General features: G+C 42.2%; 1 protein-coding gene across 1 annotated transcript in view; it reads right to left on the bottom strand.

The window, feature by feature from the left end:
* The window catches only part of LOC121898330 (collagen alpha-1(XII) chain-like), a 35,862-nt gene that overhangs the window by 5,869 nt on the left and 4,993 nt on the right, over window positions 1-25,000 (bottom strand). The window contains exons 2-4 of the mRNA XM_042413325.1: window positions 21,304-21,336; window positions 20,069-20,221; window positions 15,987-16,103 (exon numbers count right to left, since the gene is read on the bottom strand). Coding sequence (XP_042269259.1) covers window positions 15,987-16,103; window positions 20,069-20,221; window positions 21,304-21,336 — 303 coding nt within the window. The remainder of the gene's footprint in view (window positions 1-15,986; window positions 16,104-20,068; window positions 20,222-21,303; window positions 21,337-25,000) is intronic.

The following is a 25,000-nucleotide window of genomic DNA, read 5'->3' as shown; positions in this document are numbered from 1 at the left end:
CAATAATATTATGTTTTACTGTTGTAGATGTTTAAGGTGATCATTTTTATCTACTTTATATAGTGTTGGGTAGTTTCATCTACAGCGATGCATCATATTCTATAAGATCATCATATGTTTGTAGCGTCTCTGTCCCGTGAGAACCACGTATCTCTAAAAAGTCAACTTTTCATGAGCTCAGAAAAACAGCCTGTTTTCTGCTTTGTGACAATGCATTTTCCAGCTAATCCAAGAGTACAATAAACTATTTAATAAACTACCACTATGAAATAATATTTTATTTAGCTTAAGAAGTAGAATCAGAATTTTCTCAACTCATAAAGGATCACTTAATCCTTCAGTTTATCACAAACATTCAGAATCACAGAATTTGGAGACACATAGTTTTCACTGGACAGGAAGAGTTTGAAAAATTGTAACCTGAGAAGTAATTTATAACTAAGAAGTAACTATAGCTGTCTTGTAGTGGAGAAGAAGTATAAAGTTGTATAAAATAGAAATACTCCAGTAAAGTATGTACTTGAGTACAGTACTTGAGTAAATGTACTTTAGTTATATTCCACCACTGTCAATAGTCTTGTAACAACGAGCCTACGTTGCGGCCACAAAGCGATAAAAATCACTGGAACCACATGAAGACGAGCAGCAACACCTTGCTCATTTTATGAGGTGAATATTATGGATGTTTAACTGGTCAACTCATGCTTCAAAGTGATCATTGTGTTTCAAATATGAAACAGAGAGTTTACAGAGGAGCAGTTCCCCTCATGACATTAGCCTGAGTAACGTATACCGGTAGGTCCTTTTCATTTATGAATTGACTGTGTTCTTTAACCCCGCCCACATTCCACACTCAAACCAATCAAATCACAGTGGGTTCGGATTTAAACAATATTACACTCGAGGGTGCTTTACTGTCATTGTTGGCGTGACAGTGATGCGGTCAGGAACGAAGCGCTGGCGTGAGCGGTGCGTGTGCGTCGCTGAACTGCTGCGTCTCGCACGCTTGCAGCGTCCACACAAGTCTATTTCTGCTGAGAACCGCGCGCGTCACGCGGAGAAAATAGGCGAGACCTCGAATCTCCTTCCTGTGTGGACGCTGCAAGCGTGCGAGACGCAGCAGTTCAGCGACGCACACGCACTGCTGAGGTTGACGCATCCAGTGTGTCCCCGGCGTAATGAATGGCGGAGTAATATTTTTAGTGATGAGGCTTTTCATTTGAGCACGGCTAGGTGTGCTGTCATGCTGATTTGAGCACATTTTAAATGTCTAGTTGACCAATCAGATTGCTTGGTCAGAACTACGTGTTGTATAATAAACATTAAAGCTGCAAGCAGCGATGATCGGGCCCTCGCACCCCAGCGCATGTCGAAGTGACGCTCAGTCCAAGGGCTTTTGTCAGTGACTTGTTGTGTAAAGTTTGAGGCAGATCCAACCATGTACACTCAAGTTATATCAATTTCCTCTGTCATGGCGAAACATCAAAACTCAACGCCACGCCACGGCCAAACCATCATGATCATACACTAGTCTAGATGACACACACTGATTTTGAAGTCCTTACGATGGATTCTGTAGGAGGAGTGCGTTAAAATACAAGGTATGCGAAATGGCCAAAAAAAGGCGAAAATTGACCAGTTTTTCAAGATGGGCGACTTCCTGTTCAACTTACAATAAGGCGTCAACAGACTTTTTTGTGCGTCTTGACATTATACATGTGCCCTGTGAATTTCATCTCTCTACGTTAATCTGGAAGGCGGGGCTTCAATTTTGAAATTTTAAAGGGGGCGCTGTTGAGCCATTTTGTTACGCCCATTAAGAGGAACTACATAGGTTTTTAGCTGGTGTCTCTCCAGACATGTGTGTCAAGTTTCGTGACTGTAGAGCAATCCCTTCTCCCTGAAAAACAGTATCATATTTCATGGCGAAGGATGTGTCGCCATGGTAACAGCATTCAGTTTTGGGTCATGAGCTGCCAAATGTAGCATCACCAAGGTCTCGTTTATTAGCTGACTTAATTTCAGGTGCATCAGCCAAATTTCCTAGGAGTAATTAGACAAAGTACGACGCATGATACTTCCTGTTGCCAGTAGGTGGCGCTATGACTTTCGCTAAATATGAGACTGAACATGTGTTCAGACCGAGACTCTTAACAAGCATATGAAATTTGGAAAAGATCAGACCACGTGGAGTCAAGTTATAAGGCATTGAAATTTCATGGCGTCACATCGAAATTCGCCGCGTCGCCATGGCAACACCTTTCAACGAAGGGTCACCAACTTCATAATATAAGATCTCCAAGGTCTTGAGGCTATTCTCAGTAAATTTCAGCTGGATTCGATCACCGTGCTGCCCACAGGGCGTCAGAGCATAAAACATGTAACTTCCTGTTGCCAGGAGGTGGCGCTATGACTCATATCCTGTATTGTCACATGGACCCGTTCAGGGCGGGACTCTTATGAAGCACAAAAGGTTTGGCTCTCTTAGGATCATGTATGCCGGAGTTATAGCCGTTTCATTTTTCATGGCGAAGGATCGAAATTCGCCGCCCAGCCACGCCCCCTAGGAAAGACTAATGAGAATTGTTTTAGCAACTTTTAATCTCCTATGCCTGTAGATGATACGGACCGAATTTGAAAGTCCTGGGGTCAAATCTCTAGGAGGAGTTCGTTAAAGTATGCGGGCTGGAAATGACAAAATCGGTGCAAAATTTCAACTTTGATACAAAATGGCCGACTTCCTGTTGGAGTTAGGCTATGTGTCCTTGAGACTTTTTGGTGCGTCTGGTCATGATACATATGCATACCGAATTTCGTTCTCCTACGACAATCTGTATCGAGGGGCTCAATTTTCTTGACTTTCTAGGTGGCGCTGTCGAGCCATTTTGTCCCGCTTTATTTCGAGACCCATAAAATATCGAAATTTTCGCCAGTCCTGACATCTGTGCAAATTTTCATGAGTTTTCGTGCATGTTTAGGCCCTCAAAAATGCGTTTGTTTCGGAGGAATAATAATAACTCCTTCAGTTTCAATAGGGCTTTGCACCGGTCGGTGCTCGGGCCCTAATTAACCCCGCCCCGCTCTGGAGGCAGCAGCCAGGTATACATGGGCAAGCTGCCTGGATATAGATCTCTATGCAGTTAGCCATAATGCTGCTACAGGCGGCTAGTTTCTGTGTTTACTTTCATTCAGACTCACAAACAAACTTTTGAAATGATTCATGTAAAAATCTTTGTGTGTGTGATAAACATCTGTTTGTGAATCACCAGAATCTCTATAACAGCTGAGAGAACAAAGTTAACCTGACACATAGAGACACAACGGCCACATTTATAGCAAATACATCAGGTTCAAATCAACTGTAATTTTCCTTTAATATTATGACAGCAACAATAATACAAATTAAAGCTGCAAGCAGCGATGATCGGGCCCTCGCACCCCAGCGCATGTCGAAGTGACGCTCAGTCCAAGGGCTTTTGTCAGTGACTTGTTGTGTAAAGTTTGAGGCAGATCCAACTGTGTACACTCAAGTTATATCAATTTCCTCTGTCATGGCGAAACATCAAAACTCAACGCCACGCCACGGCCAAACCATCATGATCATACACTAGTCTAGATGACACACACTGATTTTTAAGTCCTTACGATGCATTCTGTAGGAGGAGTTCTTTAAAATACAAGGTATGCGAAATGGCCAAGAAAAGGCGAAAATGTACCATTTTTTTCAAGATGGCCGACTTCCTGTTCGACTTACAATAAGGCTTCAAGAGGCTTTTTTGTGCGTGTTGACATTATACATGTGCCCTGTGAATTTCATCTTTCTACGTTAATCTGGAAGGCGGGGCTGCAATTTTGAAATTTTAAAGGGGGCGCTGTTGAGCCATTTTGCCACGCCCATTCAAAGCGACCACATAGGATTTTAGCTGACATCACTCTAGACATGTGTGTCAAGTTTCATGACTGTAGAGCAATCCCTTCTCCCTGAAAAACAGTATGATATTTCATGGCGAAGGATGTGTCGCCATGGTAACAGCATTCAGTTTTGGGTCATGAGCTGCCAAATGTAGCATCACCAAGGTCTTGTTTATTAGCTGACTTAATTTCAGGTGCATCAGCCAAATTTCCTAGGAGTAATTAGACAAAGTACGACGCATGATACTTCCTGTTGCCAGTAGGTGGCGCTATGACTTTCGCTAAATATGAGACTGAACATGTGTTCAGATTGGGACTCTTAACAAGCATATGAAATTTGGAAAAGATCAGACCACGTGGAGTCAAGTTATAAGGCATTGAAATTTCATGGCGTCACATCGAAATTCGCCGCGTCGCCATGGCAACACCTTTCAACGAAGGGTCACCAACTTCATAATATAAGATCTCCAAGGTCTTGAGGCTATTCTCAGTAAATTTCAGCTGGATTCGATCACCGTGCTGCCCACAGGGCGTCAGAGCGTAAAACATGTAACTTCCTGTTGCCAGGAGGTGGCGCTATGACTCATATCCTGTATTGTCACATGGACCCGTTCAGGGCGGGACTCTTATGAAGCACAAAAGGTTTGGCTCTCTTAGGATCATGTATGCCGGAGTTATAGCCGTTTCATTTTTCATGGCGAAGGATCGAAATTCGCCGCCCAGCCACGCCCCCTAGGAAAGACTAATGAGAATTGTTTTAGCAACTTTTAATCTCCTATGCCTGTAGATGATACGGACCGAATTTGAAAGTCCTGGGGTCAAATCTCTAGGAGGAGTTCGTTAAAGTATGCGGGCTGGAAATGACAAAATCGGTGCAAAATTTCAACTTTGATACAAAATGGCCGACTTCCTGTTGGAGTTAGGCTATGTGTCCTTGAGACTTTTTGGTGCGTCTGGTCATGATACATATGCATACCGAATTTCGTTCTCCTACGACAATCTGTATCGAGGGGCTCAATTTTCTTGACTTTCTAGGTGGCGCTGTCGAGCCATTTTGTCCCGCTTTATTTCGAGACCCATAAAATATCGAAATTTTCGCCAGTCCTGACATCTGTGCAAATTTTCATGAGTTTTCGTGCATGTTTAGGCCCTCAAAAATGCGTTTGTTTCGGAGGAATAATAATAATTAAAGCTGCAAGCAGCGATGATCGGGCCCTCGCACCCCAGCGCATGTCGAAGTGACGCTCAGTCCAAGGGCTTTTGTCAGTGACTTGTTGTGTAAAGTTTGAGGCAGATCCAACCATGTACACTCAAGTTATATCAATTTCCTCTGTCATGGCGAAACATCAAAACTCAACGCCACGCCACGGCCAAACCATCATGATCATACACTAGTCTAGATGACACACACTGATTTTTAAGTCCTTACGATGGATTCTGTAGGAGGAGTTCTTTAAAATACAAGGTATGCGAAATGGCCAAGAAAAGGCGAAAATGTACCATTTTTTTCAAGATGGCCGACTTCCTGTTCGACTTACAATAAGGCTTCAAGAGGCTTTTTTGTGCGTGTTGACATTATACATGTGCCCTGTGAATTTCATCTTTCTACGTTAATCTGGAAGGCGGGGCTGCAATTTTGAAATTTGAAAGGGGGCGCTGTTGAGCCATTTTGCCACGCCCATTCAAAGCGACCACATAGGATTTTAGCTGACATCACTCTAGACATGTGTGTCAAGTTTCATGACTGTAGAGCAATCCCTTCTCCCTGAAAAACAGTATCATATTTCATGGCGAAGGATGTGTCGCCATGGTAACAGCATTCAGTTTTGGGTCATGAGCTGCCAAATGTAGCATCACCAAGGTCTTGTTTATTAGCTGACTTAATTTCAGGTGCATCAGCCAAATTTCCTAGGAGTAATTAGACAAAGTACGACGCATGATACTTCCTGTTGCCAGTAGGTGGCGCTATGACTTTTGCTAAATATGAGACTGAACATGTGTTCAGATTGGGACTCTTAACAAGCATATGAAATTTGGAAAAGATCAGACCACGTGGAGTCAAGTTATAAGGCATTGAAATTTCATGGCGTCACATCGAAATTCGCCGCGTCGCCATGACAACACCTTTCAACGAAGGGTCACCAACTTCATAATATAAGATCTCCAAGGTCTTGAGGCTATTCTCAGTAAATTTCAGCTGGATTCGATCACCGTGCTGCCCACAGGGCGTCAGAGCGTAAAACATGTAACTTCCTGTTGCCAGGAGGTGGCGCTATGACTCATATCCTGTATTGTCACATGGACCCGTTCGGGGCGGGACTCTTATGAAGCACAAAAGGTTTGGCTCTCTTAGGATCATGTATGCCGGAGTTATAGCCGTTTCATTTTTCATGGCGAAGGATCGAAATTCGCCGCCCAGCCACGCCCCCTAGGAAAGACTAATGAGAATTGTTTTAGCAACTTTTAATCTCCTATGCCTGTAGATGATACGGACCGAATTTGAAAGTCCTGGGGTCAAATCTCTAGGAGGAGTTCGTTAAAGTATGCGGGCTGGAAATGACAAAATCGGTGCAAAATTTCAACTTTGATACAAAATGGCCGACTTCCTGTTGGAGTTAGGCTATGTGTCCTTGAGACTTTTTGGTGCGTCTGGTCATGATACATATGCATACCGAATTTCGTTCTCCTACGACAATCTGTATCGAGGGGCTCAATTTTCTTGACTTTCTAGGTGGCGCTGTCGAGCCATTTTGTCCCGCTTTATTTCGAGACCCATAAAATATCGAAATTTTCGCCAGTCCTGACATCTGTGCAAATTTTCAAGAGTTTTCGTGCATGTTTAGGCCCTCAAAAATGCGTTTGTTTCGGAGGAATAATAATAATAATAATAATAATAATAATAATAATAATTCCTTCAGTTTCAATAGGGCTTCGCACCGGTCGGTGCTCGGGCCCTAATAATAATAATTAAAGCTGCAAGCAGCGATGATCGGGCCCTCGCACCCCAGCGCATGTCGAAGTGACGCTCAGTCCAAGGGCTTTTGTCAGTGACTTGTTGTGTAAAGTTTGAGGCAGATCCAACCATGTACACTCAAGTTATATCAATTTCCTCTGTCATGGCGAAACATCAAAACTCAACGCCACGCCACGGCCAAACCATCATGATCATACACTAGTCTAGATGACACACACTGATTTTTAAGTCCTTACGATGGATTCTGTAGGAGGAGTTCTTTAAAATACAAGGTATGCGAAATGGCCAAGAAAAGGCGAAAATGTACCATTTTTTTCAAGATGGCCGACTTCCTGTTCGACTTACAATAAGGCTTCAAGAGGCTTTTTTGTGCGTGTTGACATTATACATGTGCCCTGTGAATTTCATCTTTCTACGTTAATCTGGAAGGCGGGGCTGCAATTTTGAAATTTTAAAGGGGGCGCTGTTGAGCCATTTTGCCACGCCCATTCAAAGCGACCACATAGGATTTTAGCTGACATCACTCTAGACATGTGTGTCAAGTTTCATGACTGTAGAGCAATCCCTTCTCCCTGAAAAACAGTATGATATTTCATGGCGAAGGATGTGTCGCCATGGTAACAGCATTCAGTTTTGGGTCATGAGCTGCCAAATGTAGCATCACCAAGGTCTTGTTTATTAGCTGACTTAATTTCAGGTGCATCAGCCAAATTTCCTAGGAGTAATTAGACAAAGTACGACGCATGATACTTCCTGTTGCCAGTAGGTGGCGCTATGACTTTCGCTAAATATGAGACTGAACATGTGTTCAGATTGGGACTCTTAACAAGCATATGAAATTTGGAAAAGATCAGACCACGTGGAGTCAAGTTATAAGGCATTGAAATTTCATGGCGTCACATCGAAATTCGCCGCGTCGCCATGGCAACACCTTTCAACGAAGGGTCACCAACTTCATAATATAAGATCTCCAAGGTCTTGAGGCTATTCTCAGTAAATTTCAGCTGGATTCCATCACCGTGCTGCCCACAGGGCGTCAGAGCGTAAAACATGTAACTTCCTGTTGCCAGGAGGTGGCGCTATGACTCATATCCTGTATTGTCACATGGACCCGTTCAGGGCGGGACTCTTATGAAGCACAAAAGGTTTGGCTCTCTTAGGATCATGTATGCCGGAGTTATAGCCGTTTCATTTTTCATGGCGAAGGATCGAAATTCGCCGCCCAGCCACGCCCCCTAGGAAAGACTAATGAGAATTGTTTTAGCAACTTTTAATCTCCTATGCCTGTAGATGATACGGACCGAATTTGAAAGTCCTGGGGTCAAATCTCTAGGAGGAGTTCGTTAAAGTATGCGGGCTGGAAATGACAAAATCGGTGCAAAATTTCAACTTTGATACAAAATGGCCGACTTCCTGTTGGAGTTAGGCTATGTGTCCTTGAGACTTTTTGGTGCGTCTGGTCATGATACATATGCATACCGAATTTCGTTCTCCTACGACAATCTGTATCGAGGGGCTCAATTTTCTTGACTTTCTAGGTGGCGCTGTCGAGCCATTTTGTCCCGCTTTATTTCGAGACCCATAAAATATCGAAATTTTCGCCAGTCCTGACATCTGTGCAAATTTTCATGAGTTTTCGTGCATGTTTAGGCCCTCAAAAATGCGTTTGTTTCGGAGGAATAATAATAATAATAATAATTAAAGCTGCAAGCAGCGATGATCGGGCCCTCGCACCCCAGCGCATGTCGAAGTGACGCTCAGTCCAAGGGCTTTTGTCAGTGACTTGTTGTGTAAAGTTTGAGGCAGATCCAACCATGTACACTCAAGTTATATCAATTTCCTCTGTCATGGCGAAACATCAAAACTCAACGCCACGCCACGGCCAAACCATCATGATCATACACTAGTCTAGATGACACACACTGATTTTTAAGTCCTTACGATGGATTCTGTAGGAGGAGTTCTTTAAAATACAAGGTATGCGAAATGGCCAAGAAAAGGCGAAAATGTACCATTTTTTTCAAGATGGCCGACTTCCTGTTCGACTTACAATAAGGCTTCAAGAGGCTTTTTTGTGCGTGTTGACATTATACATGTGCCCTGTGAATTTCATCTTTCTACGTTAATCTGGAAGGCGGGGCTGCAATTTTGAAATTTTAAAGGGGGCGCTGTTGAGCCATTTTGCCACGCCCATTCAAAGCGACCACATAGGATTTTAGCTGACATCACTCTAGACATGTGTGTCAAGTTTCATGACTGTAGAGCAATCCCTTCTCCCTGAAAAACAGTATCATATTTCATGGCGAAGGATGTGTCGCCATGGTAACAGCATTCAGTTTTTGGGTCATGAGCTGCCAAATGTAGCATCACCAAGGTCTTGTTTATTAGCTGACTTAATTTCAGGTGCATCAGCCAAATTTCCTAGGAGTAATTAGACAAAGTACGACGCATGATACTTCCTGTTGCCAGTAGGTGGCGCTATGACTTTCGCTAAATATGAGACTGAACATGTGTTCAGATTGGGACTCTTAACAAGCATATGAAATTTGGAAAAGATCAGACCACGTGGAGTCAAGTTATAAGGCATTGAAATTTCATGGCGTCACATCGAAATTCGCCGCGTCGCCATGGCAACACCTTTCAACGAAGGGTCACCAACTTCATAATATAAGATCTCCAAGGTCTTGAGGCTATTCTCAGTAAATTTCAGCTGGATTCCATCACCGTGCTGCCCACAGGGCGTCAGAGCGTAAAACATGTAACTTCCTGTTGCCAGGAGGTGGCGCTATGACTCATATCCTGTATTGTCACATGGACCCGTTCAGGGCGGGACTCTTATGAAGCACAAAAGGTTTGGCTCTCTTAGGATCATGTATGCCGGAGTTATAGCCGTTTCATTTTTCATGGCGAAGGATCGAAATTCGCCGCCCAGCCACGCCCCCTAGGAAAGACTAATGAGAATTGTTTTAGCAACTTTTAATCTCCTATGCCTGTAGATGATACGGACCGAATTTGAAAGTCCTGGGGTCAAATCTCTAGGAGGAGTTCGTTAAAGTATGCGGGCTGGAAATGACAAAATCGGTGCAAAATTTCAACTTTGATACAAAATGGCCGACTTCCTGTTGGAGTTAGGCTATGTGTCCTTGAGACTTTTTGGTGCGTCTGGTCATGATACATATGCATACCGAATTTCGTTCTCCTACGACAATCTGTATCGAGGGGCTCAATTTTCTTGACTTTCTAGGTGGCGCTGTCGAGCCATTTTGTCCCGCTTTATTTCGAGACCCATAAAATATCGAAATTTTCGCCAGTCCTGACATCTGTGCAAATTTTCATGAGTTTTCGTGCATGTTTAGGCCCTCAAAAATGCGTTTGTTTCGGAGGAATAATAATAATAATTAAAGCTGCAAGCAGCGATGATCGGGCCCTCGCACCCCAGCGCATGTCGAAGTGACGCTCAGTTGAAGGGCTTTTGTCAGTGACTTGTTGTGTAAAGTTTGAGGCAGATCCAACCATGTACACTCAAGTTATATCAATTTCCTCTGTCATGGCGAAACATCAAAACTCAACGCCACGCCACGGCCAAACCATCATGATCATACACTAGTCTAGATGACACACACTGATTTTGAAGTCCTTACGATGGATTCTGTAGGAGGAGTTCTTTAAAATACAAGGTATGCGAAATGGCCAAGAAAAGGCGAAAATGTACCATTTTTTTCAAGATGGCCGACTTCCTGTTCGACTTACAATAAGGCTTCAAGAGGCTTTTTTGTGCGTGTTGACATTATACATGTGCCCTGTGAATTTCATCTTTCTACGTTAATCTGGAAGGCGGGGCTGCAATTTTGAAATTTGAAAGGGGGCGCTGTTGAGCCATTTTGCCACGCCCATTCAAAGCGACCACATAGGATTTTAGCTGACATCACTCTAGACATGTGTGTCAAGTTTCATGACTGTAGAGCAATCCCTTCTCCCTGAAAAACAGTATCATATTTCATGGCGAAGGATGTGTCGCCATGGTAACAGCATTCAGTTTTGGGTCATGAGCTGCCAAATGTAGCATCACCAAGGTCTTGTTTTTTAGCTGACTTAATTTCAGGTGCATCAGCCAAATTTCCTAGGAGTAATTAGACAAAGTACGACGCATGATACTTCCTGTTGCCAGTAGGTGGCGCTATGACTTTCGCTAAATATGAGACTGAACATGTGTTCAGACCGAGACTCTTAACAAGCATATGAAATTTGGAAAAGATCAGACCACGTGGAGTCAAGTTATAAGGCATTGAAATTTCATGGCGTCACATCGAAATTCGCCGCGTCGCCATGGCAACACCTTTCGACGAAGGGTCACCAACTTCATAATATAAGATCTCCAAGGTCTTGAGGCTATTCTCAGTAAATTTCAGCTGGATTCGATCACCGTGCTGCCCACAGGGCGTCAGAGCGTAAAACATGTAACTTCCTGTTGCCAGGAGGTGGCGCTATGACTCATATCCTGTATTGTCACATGGACCCGTTCAGGGCGGGACTCTTATGAAGCACAAAAGGTTTGGCTCTCTTAGGATCATGTATGCCGGAGTTATAGCCGTTTCATTTTTCATGGCGAAGGATCGAAATTCGCCGCCCAGCCACGCCCCCTAGGAAAGACTAATGAGAATTGTTTTAGCAACTTTTAATCTCCTATGCCTGTAGATGATACGGACCGAATTTGAAAGTCCTGGGGTCAAATCTCTAGGAGGAGTTCGTTAAAGTATGCGGGCTGGAAATGACAAAATCGGTGCAAAATTTCAACTTTGATACAAAATGGCCGACTTCCTGTTGGAGTTAGGCTATGTGTCCTTGAGACTTTTTGGTGCGTCTGGTCATGATACATATGCATACCGAATTTCGTTCTCCTACGACAATCTGTATCGAGGGGCTCAATTTTCTTGACTTTCTAGGTGGCGCTGTCGAGCCATTTTGTCCCGCTTTATTTCGAGACCCATAAAATATCGAAATTTTCGCCAGTCCTGACATCTGTGCAAATTTTCATGAGTTTTCGTGCATGTTTAGGCCCTCAAAAATGCGTTTGTTTCGGAGGAATAATAATAATAATAATAATAATTCCTTCAGTTCCAATAGGGCTTCGCACCGGTCGGTGCTCGGGCCCTAATTAAAGCTGCAAGCAGCGATGATCGGGCCCTCGCACCCCAGCGCATGTCGAAGTGACGCTCAGTCCAAGGGCTTTTGTCAGTGACTTGTTGTGTAAAGTTTGAGGCAGATCCAACCGTGTACACTCAAGTTATATCAATTTCCTCTGTCATGGCGAAACATCAAAACTCAACGCCACGCCACGGCCAAACCATCATGATCATACACTAGTCTAGATGACACACACTGATTTTGAAGTCCTTACGATGGATTCTGTAGGAGGAGTTCTTTAAAATACAAGGTATGCGAAATGGCCAAGAAAAGGCGAAAATGTACCATTTTTTTCAAGATGGCCGACTTCCTGTTCGACTTACAATAAGGCTTCAAGAGGCTTTTTTGTGCGTGTTGACATTATACATGTGCCCTGTGAATTTCATCTTTCTACGTTAATCTGGAAGGCGGGGCTGCAATTTTGAAATTTTAAAGGGGGCGCTGTTGAGCCATTTTGCCACGCCCATTCAAAGCGACCACATAGGATTTTAGCTGACATCACTCTAGACATGTGTGTCAAGTTTCATGACTGTAGAGCAATCCCTTCTCCCTGAAAAACAGTATCATATTTCATGGCGAAGGATGTGTCGCCATGGTAACAGCATTCAGTTTTGGGTCATGAGCTGCCAAATGTAGCATCACCAAGGTCTTGTTTATTAGCTGACTTAATTTCAGGTGCATCAGCCAAATTTCCTAGGAGTAATTAGACAAAGTACGACGCATGATACTTCCTGTTGCCAGTAGGTGGCGCTATGACTTTCGCTAAATATGAGACTGAACATGTGTTCAGATTGGGACTCTTAACAAGCATATGAAATTTGGAAAAGATCAGACCACGTGGAGTGAAGTTATAAGGCATTGAAATTTCATGGCGTCACATCGAAATTCGCCGCGTCGCCATGGCAACACCTTTCAACGAAGGGTCAGCAACTTCATAATATAAGATCTCCAAGGTCTTGAGGCTATTCTCAGTAAATTTCAGCTGGATTCCATCACCGTGCTGCCCACAGGGCGTCAGAGCGTAAAACATGTAACTTCCTGTTGCCAGGAGGTGGCGCTATGACTCATATCCTGTATTGTCACATGGACCCGTTCAGGGCGGGACTCTTATGAAGCACAAAAGGTTTGGCTCTCTTAGGATCATGTATGCCGGAGTTATAGCCGTTTCATTTTTCATGGCGAAGGATCGAAATTCGCCGCCCAGCCACGCCCCCTAGGAAAGACTAATGAGAATTGTTTTAGCAACTTTTAATCTCCTATGCCTGTAGATGATACGGACCGAATTTGAAAGTCCTGGGGTCAAATCTCTAGGAGGAGTTCGTTAAAGTATGCGGGCTGGAAATGACAAAATCGGTGCAAAATTTCAACTTTGATACAAAATGGCCGACTTCCTGTTGGAGTTAGGCTATGTGTCCTTGAGACTTTTTGGTGCGTCTGGTCATGATACATATGCATACCGAATTTCGTTCTCCTACGACAATCTGTATCGAGGGGCTCAATTTTCTTGACTTTCTAGGTGGCGCTGTCGAGCCATTTTGTCCCGCTTTATTTCGAGACCCATAAAATATCGAAATTTTCGCCAGTCCTGACATCTGTGCAAATTTTCATGAGTTTTCGTGCATGTTTAGGCCCTCAAAAATGCGTTTGTTTCGGAGGAATAATAATAATAATAATAATAATTCCTTCAGTTCCAATAGGGCTTCGCACCGGTCGGTGCTCGGGCCCTAATAATAATTCCTTCAGTTCCAATAGGGCTTCGCACCGGTCGGTGCTCGGGCCCTAATTAAAGCTGCAAGCAGCGATGATCGGGCCCTCGCACCCCAGCGCATGTCGAAGTGACGCTCAGTCGAAGGGCTTTTGTCAGTGACTTGTTGTGTAAAGTTTGAGGCAGATCCAACCATGTACACTCAAGTTATATCAATTTCCTCTGTCATGGCGAAACATCAAAACTCAACGCCACGCCACGGCCAAACCATCATGATCATACACTACTCTAGATGACACACACTGATTTTGAAGTCCTTACGATGAAATCTGTAGGAGGAGTGCGTTAAAATACAAGGTATGCGAAATGGCCAAAAAAAGGCGAAAATTGACCAGTTTTTCAAGATGGCCGACTTCCTGTTCAACTTACAATAAGGCGTCAACAGACTTTTTTGTGCGTGTTGACATTATACATGTGCCCTGTGAATTTCATCTTTCTACGTTAATCTGGAAGGCGGGGCTGCAATTTTGAAATTTTAAAGGGGGCGCTGTTGAGCCATTTTGCCACGCCCATTCAAAGCGACCACATAGGATTTTAGCTGACATCACTCTAGACATGTGTGTCAAGTTTCATGACTGTAGAGCAATCCCTTCTCCCTGAAAAACAGTATCATATTTCATGGCGAAGGATGTGTCGCCATGGTAACAGCATTCAGTTTTGGGTCATGAGCTGCCAAATGTAGCATCACCAAGGTCTCGTTTATTAGCTGACTTAATTTCAGGTGCATCAGCCAAATTTCCTAGGAGTAATTAGACAAAGTACGACGCATGATACTTCCTGTTGCCAGTAGGTGGCGCTATGACTTTCGCTAAATATGAGACTGAACATGTGTTCAGATCGGGACTCTTAACAAGCATATGAAATTTGGAAAAGATCAGACCACGTGGAGTCAAGTTATAAGGCATTGAAATTTCATGGCGTCACATCGAAATTCGCCGCGTCGCCATGGCAACACCTTTCAACGAAGGGTCACCAACTTCATAATATAAGATCTCCAAGGTCTTGAGGCTATTCTCAGTAAATTTCAGCTGGATTCGATCACCGTGCTGCCCACAGGGTGTCAGAGCGTAAAACATGTAACTTCCTGTTGCCAGGAGGTGGCGCTATGACTCATATCCTGTATTGTCACATGGACCCGTTCAGGGCGGGACTCTTATGAAGCACAAAAGGTTTGGCTCTCTTAGGATCATGTATGCCGGAGTTATAGCCGTTTCATTTTTCATGGCGAAGGATCGAAATTCGCCACCCAGCCACGCCCCCTAGGAAAGACTAATGAGAATTGTTTTAGCAACTTTTAATCTCCTATGCCTGTAGATGATACGGACCGAATTTGAAAGTCCTGGGGTCAAATCTCTAGGAGGAGTTCGTTAAAGTATGCGGGCTGGAATTGACAAAATCGGTGCAAAATTTCAACTTTGATACAAAATGGCCGACTTCCTGTTGGAGTTAGGCTATGTGTCCTTGAGACTTTTTGGTGCGTCTGGTCATGATACATATGCATACCGAATTTCGTTCTCCTACGACAATCTGTATCGAGGGGCTCAATTTTCTTGACTTTCTAGGTGGCGCTGTCGAGCCATTTTGTCCCGCTTTATTTCGAGACCCATAAAATATCGAAATTTTCGCCAGTCCTGACATCTGTGCAAATTTTCATGAGTTTTCATGCATGTTTAGGCCCTCAAAAATGCGTTTGTTTCGGAGGAATAATAATAATAATAATAATAATAATAATAATAATAATTCCTTCAGTTTCAATAGGGCTTCGCACCGGTAGGTGCTCGGGCCCTAATTACCATCATCATTCATCTCATTTTTATTGTAAACCTACTATTTATGGAATCAGTATGAATGAATATACTGTTTACTAACTTTATCTGAAGTCTGTTCTGAAGATGTTATTTGTTAGCAGATACACAGTTTTCTTGATCTGTCAGGAGAGTGAATTTCATTCACAAATATATATTCAATATATACAATAAATTCTACTATAAATACTTTAAGATATAAAATACGGATCACTTACAGCTTCTCTTTCCACCGCTGACAAACCTAAATACAGAAAGTAAATATATTTGGATCTAATCAGAGTCTCTGCCTCAGTCCCTCACAGTGTAAAGCTGGTGTGGATCAGACAGCCTGCTGTTAAATCACCTGAGGAGTCTCCTCTTCTCTGTGGCAGGTGGTTTATGGCCTCCAGCAGGGATTGTTTGGTCTGGTGGGTGTTCAGCTGCCATTCAGTCTTTGGGTATTCACTGCCCTGAACCAGACCTGCAGGAAACACAGAAATGTGTAAAACTGACTCAGCCTTTGTTTTTAAATGATAATGAGAATAACAATGATAATAATGAGAATGAGAATAATAGTTGCACTGAGTGTTCTTGAACAGATGCATTGGTTTATTACTATTATTGTGGTTATTATCTTGTTGTCATCATCACCCCAACACTCATCTACACACGTCACATGTCTCACACACACTCATGCCTGTACTAATCTGCATATAGAGGGACCAAAGGACTCGTAGGGGTCCAAGATGGTCCTCTTTGCTATCTCCTCAGGAATGTAGAGGACTTTGTGTTACTGGCAGGAACCTTTCAAGGTAAACTGACTTCTAACCTCTTAAATAAAGAGTGTCAGGAAATGGACAACTTTGTTTTTGAACTTCCCTCAAGATAAACTGACTTTTACACCTCCCAGGTAAAGATGTGTAACTACATTACATTACATTTTTCATTTAGCAGACGCTTTTATCCAAAGCGACGTACATCTGAGACTGATACAACACAAGCAAGGATCTGTGCCATAAAGCTTAAGTTTGAGTCCTATAGGACGTAGATGCCAACAGGCAGTGCACCAAGGCAATGCATAGAGTGCATAGAAGCAAGTTTTTGTTTGTTTGTTTTGTTGTTTCTTGTATTAACTGACACCCTGCAGACTCAAACTGGGTCTCTCTCCGAACTCTTGAGATCCGGATTTACAACACTCTTTGAAATGTTCATTTCTTCATGGATTCACCCAAATTCAAGGAAACATCAAGAGGAATCTTCCTTGAAAAAGACTTTAAGTAAAGACATTACACACAGTTGATGAAGAAGCGTCTGTCTGTCCTTCTCAACCTGCTGCTATCTCAAGATAAGGACACTTGCCAGAACAAAACCATAAATTATGCTGCATTCCTCAATTTGAGTTCATTATATCCAGTGTGTTTAAGCCAAAGTTTGTAATAACTGTGAAGTAAAGATATGATCATTTTGTAAGCAGGAAACTGTTGATCTGGAGATGCTTCACAATATTATAGTCTAACCCTGAAGTCTGTGTGATATAAATTGACTTAGTTATTCATTTATAGGTTAAATGTTGTAAATTACAGTGTGATCATACGACCCTCCAGTGGTCAGTAGAGGTAGAACTTTTGAACAACAAACAGTATGTATGTTTATGTATCTGCAGTTATTTTATTGTGCTGCTCTAACCTCATATTTACTAAGTATTAGACATTTATATTTTTGATAAGTGAGGAATTAATATTCAGTGGTCATAAAATAGAGTTTTGTTAACATTAAAAAGTAGGTTTGTTTAAATAAATGTGTGTTTTATTGAAGCTGAACTAATGGATGTTTAACCTTTTGTATGAAGAATTAATTTTGATAGTTAAAAGTAGTGAGTATTATGTTAATAGGTAACATAGACAGTGACGACTGCATCTGTATTTATATTGTGTAACTACATTAAGTATTGTTTATTCCAGGAATTGAAATGATTGATTTATATTGCACATGTGTGTTGTCTCTGAATGTTGGAGTAATGTGTTGAATGTGTGATATGTGTTATGAAGTCATTCAGGTCTTTGGGTAATAATGAAGTTTGTGATTAATTCAACTTTAAATTAATCCTCAAAGTGGGTTTGAATCAATCTTAGGTCTTCAGATCTTCAGTTTCAGCGTGAAAATCAATTCTTCATCCCAAAACTTCCCCAAACAGACACAACCAGATGACACCGTTTGTCTTTGCTCTTTTTAAAGCTTTTTCTGTCTTTCTGTTGTCCTCAGAAAGACGTCTGCAGCGTCTCCTTGTTGTTCCTCGTCGGACCTTTTTAAGCCGGTGCACATCTCTTAGTATAAACTTCAACTTTTAAATAAACGTTTTATTTCTTTTTGTCCAGTTTGTGCAGAAGAGTTTAACTTTAATGAGAAGCCAACTTCAGTTTTAACGTTCTTTTGTTTTTGTAACTTTGAGTAGTTTCATCTGGCCAACAAAGTTATTTGTAGTTATTTTAGTGCAGAAAGTTTAGTTTGTAGTCAGCAGTAGGGTTGAGTTGCGTCTAGTATGCAGGTTGATGCTACTGAACGGTCAGCAGCGAGCACAGACACCTACAATCAGGGTTGGAGCAGCGATTTTGAAAGTGTGGGGATTCTAGAGGTGGGACATGAGCACGGCAACCCGCCGCCTTCGAGCCCTGTTCCAGTCTCAACATGCCAAATCAAAATGAATGCCACACATTTAAACAACTTCTACTACTGTAGTTGTAACCACTGCTTCAGCTTACCATCAAATAATTACTGAGACCATATGAGTGTAACAACTCAGCAGAATTTATTTAGGGTCTCATAGCAGTTTACTACTTACATCCAGTTATTTGTATGAATTGCTGTACTGGAGCATAGTTATCCTTATTATACTTAAGATAATCACAGAGCATCTTTATCCTACTTCCTTACATACCTTATAGACATGAAATTAAAGGAAACTTACACTTCCATTAAAATGAAATGGATATGGTTATAGATGCATAACAAATTGAACCCTGGTAACAAATCAGTATCAGTAAAGAGTCATTTCTGAGTCCATGGACGAGTACAACCTAAACTGTCTTCAATTGTTTTAAAAAGTGTCTCTTTTAGTAGGAATCCAAAGGGGACCTTTAATTGTCTTTAATTGGGAAATTAAATACCAAAAGTTGTCCAGGAGGTTTTGTATCAGCAGGCGTCAGTTCAGGCAGGCAACACATTGCCATAAGACAGACAGATGTTACACATCTTAAATATGAATGCTCACCTTTGTCTATGACCATTTAAAAACGACAATAGAAGTGACTAAAAACCAAATTTGCCACCTGGTTTACATTTAGGATAAGTTAGCCTATTTCATTTATGTTCAATGATGTTAGCTGAGCTGACACATCACATAACAAGACAAAGTTACAAAAGAAAATTCTACATTACTAACTAGTTAAATATCTGTTTCATACCTCTGATCTGTTATTCTCTGATCTGTTATCACAGCCAGCAGCGAGTAACAGAAGCACCGTTGCTGAATGCACAAAGGTAACTTTACTGGACTTCAACTGTTTACTCTTCCCTGACCTGGTGGGTTGGTCAAACGGCTGTGATTGGCTGGATGGCTCTTCAATTAATCTAACTAGACCAATAGGTTTTTCATGCATGGGAACCTCAGTTTCGTTTCATCAATGACTACCTCAGGAAAAAGTGGGAGTGATGGAATTATGTTTCTGTGAAAGTGCAGGTGTCACAACACTAGTAACACCCACGGCTGCGACGCCCCTGCCTACAATAAAAACATGTCAGTCAGGCACCACCTGCACTGCTTACAGTGAACTAAATGTTGTCACACAGAACTCAAGTGAGTTTTTAATACAGTTTAACATTGTAATGCTTCCAGTTTTATCACTGACAGCTAATCTGGAAACATATAAAAGCAGAGTATTAGTAGAGAGACAAAGTTGTCAGAACATCTGTCCTGCTAACTGATCCAACACGGACCTACACAGAAGGAATGTATAGTATATCTCCACCATGGAAAACAGTGTCCAGATAAAAGATTGTTTTATAAGCTGAATCATAATTACCATGAGTTATAAATGTGTGTTTCGGTGGGTGAAGCACTGAATTTGAAGGTAGGTGTATCACCTGAACATTTCATTTCTGTAAGTTATTACAAAGCTAAAATATGTCTGCATGTTTTGGGAAATAACTGGCAGTAACGGAGGCTGTATGCAGATAACAGTTATTTTACTTAAACATGTAAAACCACTGGTCTGCTCCTTTCATCCTCACATCAGACATACCCCTGACTACTCTTGTTATCATGTCCTATTTTGCTGCTTTTTTACATTTTGATGTAAAGATTTTAGTATTTTGAGTACTTTTTACACACAGTAGTAGTAATAGTACCAGGAGCAGTAGTGTGAATAGTAGAAGTAGTGAAATTATTACCGATCTGGACTTTGTCAGGGCCGATGTCGAAGTAGCTGACTATCTTAGTTAGAAAGGACTTCATGTTTCTGTAGTCTCTACGGCTGATGTTCTCGTATCTGTAGACCAACGCCAGCCCGATGTCAGCCTTGGCTGTGCTTTCACACTGAGAACCTGGAGGAAAACAGAGGATTGTGGGATACAATACACAAGAGACCAAATATAGAAGCAAGACTAAAGCTGTGGGTGCTTTTCATTTGGCTAATTTATGCTTTCTCGCGTCCTCGCTCCTCCTTCCTCCAGCTGTGACCTGAAACCCTTAAACGCTCCTCAGAGGAGACGAGGAGCGAGGAGGTTCCTGGAGGAGCTTAGAGCGAGGAACCACAGGTGTATCCTCTGTGGAAGTTTTTCAGTGGATGGAAACACTCCTTTGATCAATGTGTTTAATGATTGGTTATTGATCAATCAGCTGATCTGACGGGACAGTAAACAGTCGGGCTGTTATTGTAATACAGCAGATCAAGAAAACGACCTGTGGAGCAGGAATGACGCCACCAGCAGCAGCTGATCATATTTATTCATAAAATAAGATTTACTGAATCATGAATCCATCATAAAAACACTCTTGTAACTTTATTATTTTTCTTCAAGAGCCAAAAGGCTTCTCCTTTCTTCTTCGTCTCAGCTCTCTTAGGAAAATATGACGTCACACAGCTGCGTCTCCTATAAAATCATCCTGAGCCTGAAAACAACGTCAGACTGTCACAAACTAAATAAGCAATATTTTATTTAAACATTAAATATTCTGCAGGCTGCAGCTGTTTTTATTGCTCCTTTACATCAGTTCTGTTCTGTCAGTAATTAACAGATTTAAATTGTCTATTTGTGTTTTATTCTGTGACAGACAGACGCTGCTGGAGATCTAAAATCAAATAAAACATATTGGAGCAGTTATCAGGTATTTTCCTTCCAGCTATAAATATGTAGAAATGATTAAGTAACAGTTTAAAGTGTTAATTCATTTCTACATGAATTTTAAGTTTAAACTTTAGAGTTTAAACTGTTAAATAAAAATCTGGATTTTCACTTTTCAATGCTAACATTAGCATATATTATTAGTTATTAGCTTTGAGGGTATTTGGTCATAAACCAAAGTGGATTCATTGTCCTGATGGCGGTGCGGGTAACGTCCTCCAGCTCCTCCTGGGGGATCAGAGGCGTTCCCAGACCAGATGAGATATATTCTCTCTTTTTACCTGTTGGTTGGTGTTTATCTTCAGCCTGGAGTCCTGCAGAGAAAATCAGAAAGTCAGTATTTATATTGGTACAGAGCTGTGAACTGAACAAACACTGTGAGGACTTCCAGCAGCTCAGAGCTCATCTCAGTGAAAACACACAGATTATTGAACTCACTCAGGAATCATGTGACCAGTTTACCACTAACCTGCAAAGCCACAAACAACATATGTGGACCAGAATCTGACTTTTACATTTGTTTTACCAAATATGCTCCAGACAAGTATAATTTGTGTGTGGAAATAACAGGTTAAATCTTCAGCAACTAGAAAACTGTTGGGACGGGCGGTAGTGCATTTGGTTATTAGCAATAATTCATAATTATCATAATTATGAATTATGAAAATAAGATATTGTTAACCTTAATCAATAATTCGGGCACCAACAGTTGGATCTGTGAGGAGCACAGTTGATTGTTTGCAATAATTATTAAGGATAATTAACTAATTATGACAATTAATAGAATTATTAATATGAATTAACGAATACGGGGCACCACCCAGAAACCAGGACCAATAACCAAACACGGTAGTCTCATAAATGGGAGTTCACCTAGAATGTTAATATCTGAGAGATAAACATTCAAGGGTGAACAAAGAAGGGTGAATTCGAGCTCTGACTCCTTCAATCAGCCACTTTTCACAATATTACACACAATAATGACAGAAGAACTTCTCTTTAAAGATATAACAGTGTTTATTAAACTTAGCAAAATTAACAAAGTTAACAAATGCTTCATTCAATAAACAACTATTCTATAATCTAATCCTACCAAACAAAACACAACAGCTATGTACAGGGTTGGACACATGCAGGGGAATGCATGTGTGTGTGTGTGTGTGCATGTGTATGTGCGTGCGTGTGTGTGTGCGTGTAAGACAAGATGGCAACGGGGCCTGACGTGATGACGTCGTCGGTCTGCGACGTGACTTCCTCCCATAGTCACGTCCGCGAGAACCGGATGGCAGAAGTGTGGCGCTGTCTTGGTTAGACAGAAGCAAGACGGCGCCGCCTGGTGGACGGCGTCTTGCACTCACCCACTTCTGTGAAAAACACACGTGTCTGATGGCGGATAAGGAAAGACAAAGCGAAGCTTTGTCCGACGTTATCTGACCATCAGATGTGCAAAAGATGTCGGTGCGTGCATGTGTGTGTGTGCGCGTGTATGTGTTAGTCAGAAGAGAGAAGGAAGAAGGAGAGAAAGCGATCGTGAGAGGAAGAGAAGCTGTTCCTTTGTCCACAGACAGTGCGCGTACGGACGTCTGTAACGCACGTTGTCTGGTTTCTGACCGACAAAGCAACTTACTTCCTGACTCACGATGGCACAAACACAGTGGTAGTCCCGAGTGGGACAAACACAAAACAGTCTAGCGTGGTGAACACAACTTAACAGGCAGCAAACTTAAAATACTCCTCAGAGTAAAGCAGGAAAAATGGACTCGGCGGTCCGTCAACAACACAACAAACAATAGCAATAAAGCTAAAAGCTAAATGCTAAACAACAGCAACTGATGCTGATAAGAACACACAATTAACACTGCCTCTGCCCAGACTTATGCCTCTCACTTGGTCGCTTCAGAAAGCGAGCAGGGTTTGTGTGTAGTCTGTCGTCTTTGTCCTGGGCTCGGATGCAGACGGTGGCCGTTCTCGCACGGTCGGCGAAAAACACGGCAGCTGGCTCTCAGCTGCGTGGCGGAGAGAACAGCAGAGTCGACTCGGTGAAGAAGCGTTTCCTCTGTCTCGAGGGAATTTGAGGGCACCGGTTGCAGCAGCGGTCTCTCTTGGATCCGGGAATGTGTTCGGGTTAACACGGGCGAAGTCTCGTCTCGTCCAGCGAGGGGAGTCTTCGATGAGGGGAAAACACATGCGTGGGGTACCCCCTTTAGTCAGCTGACTCACAGAGGAACAGAAGTTACCCCTAGCTCAGTGACATGGGAAAGGCGTGTGCTTCAGGGCACGTTCAGCTTTTAAAGGGGCGGTGATGTCACGGCTGCGTCATCAGGACGCTCCGCTGTGCAGGAGCGTCTCTGCCAATGAGACTGTATGTTGACTGCTCCCTGCTGAGGTGTGAAAATTGCAAAGCATCCTTGGAAATGGAGTTTGCAATGGACTCCCATTGTCTGTAAGCAGCATTTTTGGCGCTATTCCTTTGTCTCGGGGAAAACAAAGGAATAAAGCACCTCGTGGTCAGGCCTCACAGGTTACATGTAGGCCCTCTCTGTGTGACCTCATGGTTTGAGGTCCAACAAAACGGAGCTAAAAACCAAGTCAGACTAAAGTGTTTGCTCTCTGGCTTGGAAACCTGGAGACTCTGGAAGAGAGAGACTGTGACAAAGTGGGTGAGAATACACCATTTGTCCCTACTTTCACCATCAATGCCACATAGCTTACAAATTTAACCATGCTTGGTAATTGTTTGTTTAGCCATGATCAATCTGTAACTTGCAGACACATACTATTCCGGGTTTGTTTGTGGTTTGCATTGTTTGGTTACAGTTCACATACCAGCAACATTTTTGGTTAAAGTAAAACACCAACAAGTATTGTTAAGTTTAGTTATTGTTTATTGGGTTAAGTCTGCATTTCATAATTCAATCCTATTCTTTCTGCGCTAATTACCATACCCACCATGTGCTCCACAGACAAAAGGAGGAGGCACCCAACAATGGCCTGTATTTATACACTGGGTGACATCATTGGTGATGTCACTGGGTTGGATAATGTGGCGGGGGTGGTAGTTAATTAGGTTAAGTGAGGTATTTACTGTGACTTTGATCAGTTTATGTATGGTTGCAAGTGTGTTATATGGTAAGCTATGGTAAAGTGTTTCACCATGGAGGTTGGTAAGATTGAATAACTTTATTTCTGACCTGTTTTAGGAGAGACATGGGATGCACCTGCAGCAATGGTACAGCCCAGATTGACTCTGATGGACTGCTGATGGAAGGGTCTATTTAAGCAGTTGCTTTTTGGCTGTCGGGGGGTTAGTACATCAGTGTGTAGCTGTGTGCACATGATGATAAGTTAATATAAGTTCAGTTGATATGAGTTGAGTTTTGATCAGTTAGGCCAAGTTAACTATTTAGTTGTTTTTTTGTTTTGTACATAATTTTTGTTGTTGTTCTTGTTACATGTGTAGCATGGTGCCACTTTTTTTGTAAATAAACCACCTTGTGATACCGGGATAAGGTTTCCTGTGTCTGCCTCCTACCAAGTGACCAGCCACTCCGGTCAGGCTACACCACAGAGACAGTCAGCTGGACATCTGAAGTAATCCTGTTTTCAAACCTATAGTTGGTTTGCTCTGGTCTGAATCAGTTAATCAGCTAAAGTTAAATGTAGTTACTTTTTCCCCATGAGGTGTGAAAATTAATTTGAACCAACATCTGGAAATAAGTTTGTTATTCCACATTAATAAGGCATTAGCTGAATCCAACCGGGAACGGGAGGCTGAAGATGCTGTGAACGTAACTCTCACTCTCTACTTTTTTCCACCTAAAAACCGGACGATAATATGAAGCGACCTGGACCATCTAGAAGAACACATAGACGAGAGCTTCAACAGACTCTGCTGTACCATGAACAAAGACAAACAGAGAGACTCACTAAAGAAAACAAATCACTACAACACTCTGTCAACATTATCACCACCCAGCT

Source organism: Thunnus maccoyii, chromosome 6, assembly GCF_910596095.1.
Source record: "Thunnus maccoyii chromosome 6, fThuMac1.1, whole genome shotgun sequence".
NCBI classification, from domain to species: domain Eukaryota; kingdom Metazoa; phylum Chordata; class Actinopteri; order Scombriformes; family Scombridae; genus Thunnus; species Thunnus maccoyii.
This window is presented reverse-complemented; position numbering and strand designations above follow the sequence as displayed.